Source organism: Phalangium opilio, unplaced genomic scaffold, assembly GCF_054372755.1.
Source record: "Phalangium opilio isolate 3A_F unplaced genomic scaffold, DU_Popi_V2 ptg000246l_1, whole genome shotgun sequence".
Classification (NCBI taxonomy): domain Eukaryota; kingdom Metazoa; phylum Arthropoda; class Arachnida; order Opiliones; family Phalangiidae; genus Phalangium; species Phalangium opilio.
In genome coordinates, this window is record NW_028324225.1 from 1,702,934 (window position 1) to 1,713,141 (window position 10,208).

The following is a 10,208-nucleotide window of genomic DNA, read 5'->3' on the forward strand; positions in this document are numbered from 1 at the left end:
ATACTTGTAATCATAACAAACATTGTCGTCTGCTAGTGGGGCTAAAAGTGGATTTTGAAGTTAGCGTAATAAAGGCATGCGGCAACCTACACTTTTATCTTTTGTACTTATCCTATTCATAAGAAACCAGTTGTACTGTGTACACTTATCACAAAAATTCGAGATAATTTGAGGTTCCTAATTCCAGTAGCAGACGACTGCTTAGATTTCCGGGTTATAAGGTGGTAGGGGGAATCGGGAAGGAGAGAATTGCTTCGTTTTCCCTCTAGGTGGCGTAGAACCTCAAATTTCTCTCTGGCGCCCTTGTACAATGGTGATTACCCGTGGTCTTATTGTGAAATCACGCTTACGGGTGGTTTGATATGCTTATGGTATTATGGATTCCCAATTCTAACCATCCTCAAGGCATCTCGCTTAGGCGACCGTTGACGAAAGGAAAAACTTTTTTAGTGAAAGGGAAACACGTATTTGTCACCAAACAACCATGGAAGAACCAATACAGAAGGAAGGATTTCAGCCAACAGAGCCCCATACTAAGCTACAAAACCACCAATGATAAGCTTACTTTCCTTTTTCAGCCCCAAAATTGAGGGGTTTATGAAGAATACCGAGTCAAATCTCGAAAAAAAGTAACGCCATCTAGACAAAACAAGTTAGTGTTAGCTCTAAGCTCACCTGCATCTAAAAGCAACTACTTGAACCAAGAACCAATCATTACTGAATTATTTGCCTGCATGTGGCTAATGTCGTTCCCCCAGTTTTTCAGTCCCACTTGAGAACGTTGATTCCCCATGTCCCCCCCTATCCGGTTTGCTACTATCTGCCGCTAGAAGGCGAGTTAACAGTAATTTTCAACTTTCTCGCTCTATAACCGGTCCTTCAATATTAGTTCGTCTCACCACTTTTCCTTGGATTCTCCGGATAGCTATTGTTCTTTTCCTCACTTCTTGCTATTCTGTTGCGTCACATCCGTTGGTGTACCGTACCTTTGGTGGCCAGCTTTTGGGTCAAGTTGGAAATCCAAAATACGAAGTTCTTAAACGCATCCATGCTGCTAAGGGTACTTTTATCTGGGTTTTTCTATAGGAGTGACCAACAGTATACTGGTGGGGTTTACAATTTTTCGTTGGGGGCGATGGAAAAAAATGTGCGGTGTACTAGTAAAATCTCAACTGCGCATCTCGGCCGCGCACCATGCTGTCCCTTGCATCATAGTCTCGGTAGCGGTTAGATAAATTCTCGGAACTTATGGTAGCTAGAGCGGTGTAACGTTGAAAGGGTTACCACCGAAAAATCATTCTAGCCCTTCTTTGTGCTGCAGTCATTATATTAAGTAATGTTGAGACTTATATCTAAGCTTAGTTTGATTTACTTTGGTTGGAGAAGGATCCTAGAAAGTAGAAAAGCAAAGATATCCAAATCGTATTCTTCATAATAATACACTTAGAATAAAGGCCGTGAACAATTGGAAGATGATCACGTATATCCATGTCTGAAAAAAAGAGAAATTATATTATGAAATGAGATCCTTTTTAGAGTACAAACACTTCCACATAATGCTATCGTTTAATGTTGGTATAAATTCATAATCAGTTTAGTTTCACTGTCGCATATACTTTTGCAGTGTATACTTGATGCAAATATACATCTGTCTGTCAGACAGTCTGATAATCAACGCCCAAACCAACGTTCAAGGCTGAAATATTGCAGGGACGTTCAGACTCTTGCAGTTTAATTTAATATCTTCTTGAAAGTGGCGGCAAGAATGCTCAACGTTACTAGCACAATTAAATGCAATTCTAAACCTGACTAATATAGTCTCCTTCTTATTAAAATACACGATAGAAAAAAATGTCACCTAACCACAATCCCCTTTCATTTACTCTCCCTTCAATGACAAAAGAAACATTTTATGCGCTGCCAACGGTGGTAGGTACTGTGGTATGACACCACCGCCGCCACCGACAACAAGAGGGCAGGTCAAACTAATAGCCTCATACAATGTGGCTAAAACCAGACCTTATGGAATAGCGTCCACAACTGTCAACAAAATTTACTAATTTTTAACATTCTGGTTCTTATCCTGTTGACGGATAGCAGTGTTTTTAATTTTCTTCTTCATTAACAATACCGATATTTTAGGCCCATACGGTAAACCCATACTTATGGAGAGTATAATGGGATTATGCGAAGTACCGCATTTTTACGGTTAAATTGGTATATGGCGGTATCTTACCAAGTAGTGAAACGGTTTGAGGAAAAGTAGACCATCCAGGTGGACTCGTTTGCCTGATCCGACGTGAAAATGAATGTTATCCTCTACGTGAGGATAAGCGTATTCGATAACTTGAAATCTTTGATGTGAAATAGTCAAGCACGCCAAACCAAAATCAAATTCCTGTGCGATTTGTGATTTTGAGTATTAAAAAAATAGCAAAGACATGTAGCAAAAGCGGATTATGCTTCACACATAAAGTACGTAAGTCCCACTTTTCCATAGCTTTGGCCATGGATTTCATGATATTACCGAAGTAAAAGTAAGCAGACGAACAAAAAAGCTTTTAACCAATCATGAGCCCCCTAACCATTTAATGCCAGACCAATAGGCGACGGCTATTACTATTTTCTTGCATGGGACCTCGACTCGACCTCGCCGTCGACATAACCGGGAGGCCCGGAAGGCGAATTTGCGGTATCGTTCCGTAGTCGTTATAAAATATTCAACGTTTTAAAGCTCAAGTTTCGAAATTTTTTGAGACATTTACTTAGTCTTCAACTAAATATTATAAGATTTTCTATAAATTTCGACAGAAAAATAGCTCTGCGAATAAAATTAGACACGAAAACTACACTAAGCCTTGGCTAGATATCAGCGGCTGAGGCCGAGCGGCGCATCTCGAGCCGCCGGCGGCCGGGCTTGCCGTAACGGCGAGAACAGAAAAATACCTCGTTAAAAAACAGATGCACGGCGTAGTAGGATTGCACTTTACGTGACCCACCCAACTAACAATGGTTTCTAATTTATTGGACCCTGAGGAGTCCGAAAAAAAAAATAGTTAAAAAATTATTTGGCCGCCGCAAGTTGGTGAAAACTGTTTTTGAAAATTCTAAAATCCATGCACTTACCGCCATTGAAGTCGCTATCCGCCCAAACGCATTCTGCACTCAATCTCGCAAAATTAGCCGGGGGGACTGTGAAAAATTGACGTACTCGCGCCGGAGTTATAGCTATGGAATTTTTTAAGCTTACGGAAACCCTTCATTTCTGATAAAAGAACGGAAATATAATGCGAGAAAAACTGCTATGTTTTGGGAAAATCGTTTAATTTTATTGGGAATTCGATAATTGATAACGGTAAATTTTGGTAAATGCCGTCAAATTATTTTTGAATTTATTTTGGAAAATGTGTCAAATCCTTGGGGAATTAGATTTTTTGGTACAAAATTTTTAAATTAAAGGCGTCAAGTTATCGCAACTATGCTTTGGAATAGGTGTCAAATTATTGGGAAATTAGCAAATGTTCAACATCAATATTTCTGAAAACTAGTCTAGTTTTTGCAACTATATTTTGGGAAAAGCGACAAATTATTAAGAAAGTACCAAACGTCAACATTAATCTTTTAGAAAAGGATTCTAGCGGTTGCAACTATATTTTAGAAAAGGCGTCTAGTTATTTCAGCCATATTTTGGAAAAGGTGGCAAATTATTGGGTAATTAGCAAATGTCAACATCAATATTTTGGAAAAGGCGTCTAGTTATTTCAGCCATATTTTGGAAAAGGCGGCAAATTATTGGGTAATTAGCAAACGTCAACATCAATATTTAAGAAAAGGCGTCTAGTTATTTCAGCCATATTTTGGAAAAGGTACCTATTTTTCGGCAATTTGATAAATGTAAACAGCAATATTCTAGAAAGGCGTCAAATTATTTGTGAATTTGTTAAGGTTGAACGGAAAATTTTCGAAGGGTGTTTAATTATTCAGCAATTTGCTAAATATGTTCCGATCGGAAAAAATGATATTACATAAAAAAGATACCAATTTTGTAAACCTATTTTTTATCGTTTGTTTGTTAGTGTACATTTTTAGAATTAATTTTTTGTTCGTACTATATAATCAGATAACTTAATATCAAAATTGGATTTGGTTTTGTAGTCGCCGTCCGGGCACTTCGCTTAGTTTTTACCATTAGTTAAATAAATTGTTTATGTTTAGTTAACCAAGTTCGCTTTCTTGTCGTCAGACACCACAACCGCGTCCAGGCTAATTATAACCTTTTACCGTGTCAAGTCGTCCGCGCAAGTTGTCCGGTAGGCCTATTCGACTAGTTCACGAACATTTATGGTCCGTCGAGCCGGATCGTCAGAGTCGGCTTAATTACGTGGAAAGCTGGTCGTTGGGTTGATCACCACTGCGGACGTTCACAATGCCAGTAACCGCTCTGGAGAAAGCCACTGCGGAACGGAATAAAGGCGAATTGGGTCTGAACAACATCAGCAAAAGAGTTCAAACACATGCCAAGACGCCTCTTAATCAACAGCAATTGGAATTTTTTCTGGAAGAAGTGGACAAGTCGTGGCAAGTCATAGATGATGCGCATGTCAAGGTGGTCTCGTTGGACGCTGAAAATGCTGGCCTGCACGAACAGAAATGGGATGACTTATTCACGTTGTATACGAATTTGAAATGCGCACTAAAGTCTATGCTAGCCACTATGGTTCCAATCTCGACACGTCAGTTGTCTGTAGGGTCACATTCGGAGATCAAATTACCTAAAATCAACCTCCCAACGTTCGCGGGAGAAATACATAATTGGATATCATTCCGGGACATGTACCTCACTGCCATCCACAACAATCAAGAATTATCAGATGCCCAGAAATTTACCTATCTCAAGTCAAGTTTAACCGGAAACGCCGTAAATCTAATCAAATCACTCACCATTTCTGATGCCAATTACACCATTGCTTGGGATACGGTCACCAAGAGGTTCGAAAACAACAGAGAACTCTACTTTGCCATTATGAGACGATTCTGCTCGCTGCCCATGATACCAACCAGCAACTCAAATGCCTTACGATCGATCGTGGATGCGGCGATGGAATGTACCAGAGCTCTCGACACTCTTCCGATAGCGAATAAATGGGATGCCGTTCTGGTGTTCCTTCTAACCCAGAAGTTAGATCCGTCCTCTAAGGAGCAATGGGAACTTAGTCTCAAGAACACAGAGATACCAAAATCAAGCGATCTGCTGGAATTTATTGAACAAAGAGCGCGCTCCTTGGCGGCATCATCATCCGGTCGCAATCCTCACGTAACAAGGAACCCAGTGACCTTGCACACCAGAACTGGAGCATCGTCCTCAGATGGTAAATGTTCGTTCTGTTCCGCCAATCATTTCAATTTCCGATGCCCAAGACTGTCCGCTATGAAGGTCCACGAAAGACGATCATTAGTACAGCAATCGAACCTTTGTTTCAACTGCCTTCGGACGGGACATAGAGTGAAAGAATGTCCACTGGAAAAATACTGCAAGACCTGCGATAAAAAGCATCACTCCCTTCTTCACGTGGAAGTTGAGAAACCAGACAAAGAGTCAAGTAGTCAACCATCCAATACAAAAGAGTCCGATAGACAACAACCAAGCCAGGCGCAGAATTTTCATGTCCAGGACGCCGCCTGTGCAAGGGATGATTCCATACTAGCTACCGCTGTAATCAAAGTAAAAACTGCGCAAGAGACAGCCCTTCAAGTTCGAGCTCTATTGGATGGCGGATCGACTGTATCGTGCATCTCCGAAGCATGCATGGCGAGACTGGGCCTCGCACGAAAGAAAGTCCAGACGGAAGTAGTAGGCCTAGGTGCGACGCAACTCGGTCGAGCTAGAGGACTTACTCAGGTTCATTTCAAACCATTCTTCGAGGACACAACGTCAGAAAGGTTTTGCGTCAACGCTTATGTATTGAAGAAAATCACATGTCAGCTACCTTTACGAAAATATGATACAAGCAATTGGCCTCATCTCAGGAAGCTGCGACTGGCGGATCCCGAGTTTAACATCCCTGGCGACATTGATGTACTGTTGGGTGCTGACGTATTTTTCAAACTCCTTTTAAATGGGAAACGAACCAAGGATGCCTTTGCTCCGGATGCGATCAATTCCAAGCTAGGATGGCTGGTTTCCGGGCCGACGAGCATTGACCAACCTAGAGTACACCTTCATCATACTCTCACACTCGAAGAAACCCTGAATCAATTTTGGGCGATTGAACAAGTGCCAAAGACACAAGTCATGACGCCGGAAGAAAAAGCTTGCGAGGAGGATTTTCTAAAGTTCCATTACCGAGATCCAGCCGGAAGATTCGTGGTACGCATACCAATGAAAGAGCCAACGATTCCTCTTGGATCTTCGCGCGAGATAGCCCTGAGAAGATTCTACCAAATTGAAAGGAAGATCGACGCACGCCCGGAGTTGAAAGCCTTATACGAAGGATTCATGGAACAGTACGAAGAGTTGGGACATATGTCGAAGATCTTGCCAGAGAACCAAAAGAAGTCTGCAAGAGTCTATATTCCTCATCACTATGTAATGAAAGATTGGAACCAAACCTGTAAATTCCGAGTGGTCTTCGATGCATCTTCTAAGACCACCTCTGGATTCTCCTTCAACGACGCGCAACTCGTGGGTCCAGTGGTCCAAGATTCGCTATATGCCATTGTCATGCGGTTCAGAATACATCGTATTGCCTTTGTCGCTGACATCATGAAAATGTACCGCCAGATACTAGTAGTCCCAGAACAACGAAATCTGCAATGCATACTGTGGCGGGCGACACCCAAGGCTCCTGTTCAAGAATTCCAATTGAACACTGTAACCTATGGAACAGCCTCGGCACCCTTCTTGGCAACTCGAGTATTGCAGGAGCTGGACGACACGGGGTTACATGAACATCCGTTGGGAGCTGCGATTATCAAAAGGGATTTTTACATGGACGATGTAATGAGCGGAGGACAAACCGCAACACAAACCAAGATCGCTATATACCAGATTCGCTCACTGTGCGATGGTGCCGGTTTCCGACTCAGTAAATTTGCCTCAAACGACCCTGATTGTTTAACAGAAGTACCGCCTGAGTTACAAGATTCCAAGAACATACTAGCGATGGATGACGATGCTCTTGTCAAGACACTCGGACTTTACTGGGATACGAGGAAAGATCAGTTCCTGTTCAAAGTACAACCTGCGCCCTGTCAGTTACCTCTTACGAAGAGGACTCTACTTTCCGAAATATCGAAGATCTTCGATCCCATGGGTTGGCTTGCGCCCATCATTATTCGCACGAAAATCTTGATGCAGGATGTATGGAAGGAGAAAATCGATTGGGATGCCGAAACTTCCGTAGGAGTTCAAACATTATGGGCGGATTTCAAGAATTCCATTATAAACATTCAAGATCTTCGAATAGACCGATGGATGCATTCTTTACCTGAGATATCCGTTCTCGAACTTCACGGATTTTCGGATGCATCCGAGAAAGCATACGCTGGAGTGGTATATCTGAGATCGGTCGATCAAGCTGGAAATGTCCACATTTCATTACTCACAGCAAAGACAAGAGTGGCTCCGGCAAATAAAGCGATATCAATCCCGAGGATGGAGCTCTGTGGTGCATTGCTCCTTGCGGATCTCATGGAAACAGTTCAAGAGTCCTTAAATCTGAACTTCAATCAAGTTAAAGCTTGGACAGATTCGACGATCGTATTATGTTGGCTGTCCTCTTGTCCACGTCGATGGAAGACGTTTGTCGCAAACCGGGTTTCAAGAATTCAAGAGATAATTCCGGTATCACACTGGCATCATGTTCCCGGACTTGAGAATCCAGCTGATGCAGCCTCCAGAGGAGTATCAGTGCCCGAGCTACTAAACCATAAACTCTGGTGGAAGGGACCTCTATGGCTATCCAGTCGGGAGCCGTGGCCAACTCCATCCATTTCGGATTCCAAGACGAATGCCACAGCCATCGAAGAAGAAGAAAAAATCGTCATTATGACCACAAGAATAATTGTTGATAACGACATCTTTACACGGTTCTCTACGCTTCTGCGACTACGACGCATAACAGCATGGATACTTCGTTTCAAACATAATGGCCTGAACAGTTACCGGAAGAGACAAGACCCCAACTTCAAAGCCGTAATACTTTCTGGTCCCTTGACAAGCATGGAATTAGAGAACGCGTTGCTCACATTAGTAAAGATAGTCCAAGCCTACATGTTTCCGGAAGAGATAGAGTCCTTACGCCAGAGTAATCCGTTGCCGAAGCGAAGCAAACTACTATGTCTACATCCTGTCTTGGATTCCATCGGGGTCCTCCGTGTAGGAGGAAGACTTAAACACGCAGATCTCGATACAGCCACAAAGCGTCCAATTCTGCTACCGAGACATCACAAATTTACGGAGATGGTCATTCAAGAGGCCCATACCCAAAATCTGCATGCTGGTACTCAGATGGTTCAGAGCATCCTATCATTAAAGTATTGGATCATTCGAGGAAGAGATGCAGTAAGACACCAAATTCGGAAATGTGCAGTCTGCACCAGATATCGTGCCGCCACCGCTAACCAGATGATGGGTGATCTACCAAGGGCTCGAGTTCAATACTGCCGAGCATTTGCGAGAACTGGCGTTGACTACGCAGGACCCTTTTATCTTCGTCCAATCACTCCGAGAAGCAAGACATCCTACAAGGCTTACTTATCCCTTTTTGTATGCTTCGTGACGAAGGCACTACATCTTGAAATTGTCTCATCACAAACCACCGAAGCCTTTCTGGCAGCATTGCGCCGATTCACTTCAAGACGTGGGAAGCCTAGCGATATATATAGCGACTGTGGAACAACCTTCGTTGGGGCCGCCAAGGGACTAAAGGAATTTATGAAACTGATTCAGTCAAATCCACACAATGCAGCTGTCGCAGATCATCTTTCCGCACAGGGCATAACATGGCATTTTAACCCTGCCGGAGCCCCACATTTTGGCGGACTATGGGAGGCCGGCGTCAAGTCGGTAAAATACCACCTACATCGAGTCATTGGTAACACCAGACTGACCTACGAAGATTTCTCAACCGTAGTCACACAGATAGAGGGTTGCCTAAATTCAAGACCGTTAACTCCGCTTTCATCGGATCCCACCGATCTTAATGTTCTCACTCCAGGTCACTTCCTAATACCGGATCCTGACTTATCTCACCTACCTATGAACCGACTTAACCGATGGCAGCTACTCCAGAAGCTAAAGCAGGATGTCCATAAACGCTGGCTTCGGGAGTACGTAACTAGACTTCAACAACGACCCAAATGGATGAAACCGCAACGCAATATCGCAGTTGGGGACATGGTCTTGGTCAAATCAGACGTTACCTCACCCGGAAATTGGCCTTTGGCCAGAGTGATCGAAATTTTTCCGGGACAAGACGGCTATACTCGGGTCGTTACCTTACGGACCACCAAAGGTGAAATCAAACGACCCATCGTCAAGCTATGCCTTCTACCGTTCGACCATGAAGATGAGCCCTGAAAGTTTGCTACTAACGTATCAAGGCCGGGAGAATGTTCCGATCGGAAAAAATGATATTACTTAAAAAAGATACCAATTTTGTAAACCTATTTTTTATCGTTTGTTTGTTAGTGTACATTTTTAGAATTAATTTTTTGTTCGTACTATATAATCAGACAACTTAATATCAAAATTGGATTTGGTTTTGTAGTCGCCGTCCGGGCACTTCGCTTAGTTTTTACCATTAGTTAAATAAATTGTTTATGTTTAGTTAACCAAGTTCGCTTTCTTGTCGTCAGACACCACAACCGCGTCCAGGCTAATTATAACCTTTTACCGTGTCAAGTCGTCCGCGCAAGTTGTCCGGTAGGCCTATTCGACTAGTTCACGAACAAAATACGAGTGGCAATATTTCGCAAAAATGTGTCAACCATATTTTGAGAGAGGTTTCAAACCCTTGGCCAATTCGAAATGTGAAGGGCAATATTTTGTAGCATGTGTCACATTATTCCGGGATGTAACGAAATGTAAATAGAGTACTAGGGAGGAACTCAATGGTATGCAGTAATTTGTGGCACTTAGCGTTACCTGAGAAACACCACTTGGAGGTGGCCACACGTCGTTTCACATTTATCAAAATCAGGAATAA

The 10,208-nt window shown here is 42.7% G+C and overlaps 1 protein-coding gene across 1 annotated transcript; it reads left to right on the forward strand.

The window, feature by feature from the left end:
• Positions 1 to 4,426: 4,426 nt before the first annotated feature.
• Positions 4,427 to 9,580, forward strand: LOC149611308 (uncharacterized). Its single transcript, XM_089858467.1, has one exon. It carries the CDS (start codon positions 4,427 to 4,429, stop codon positions 9,578 to 9,580), a length of 5,154 nt encoding a protein of 1,717 aa, XP_089714593.1.
• Positions 9,581 to 10,208: the final 628 nt, after the last annotated feature.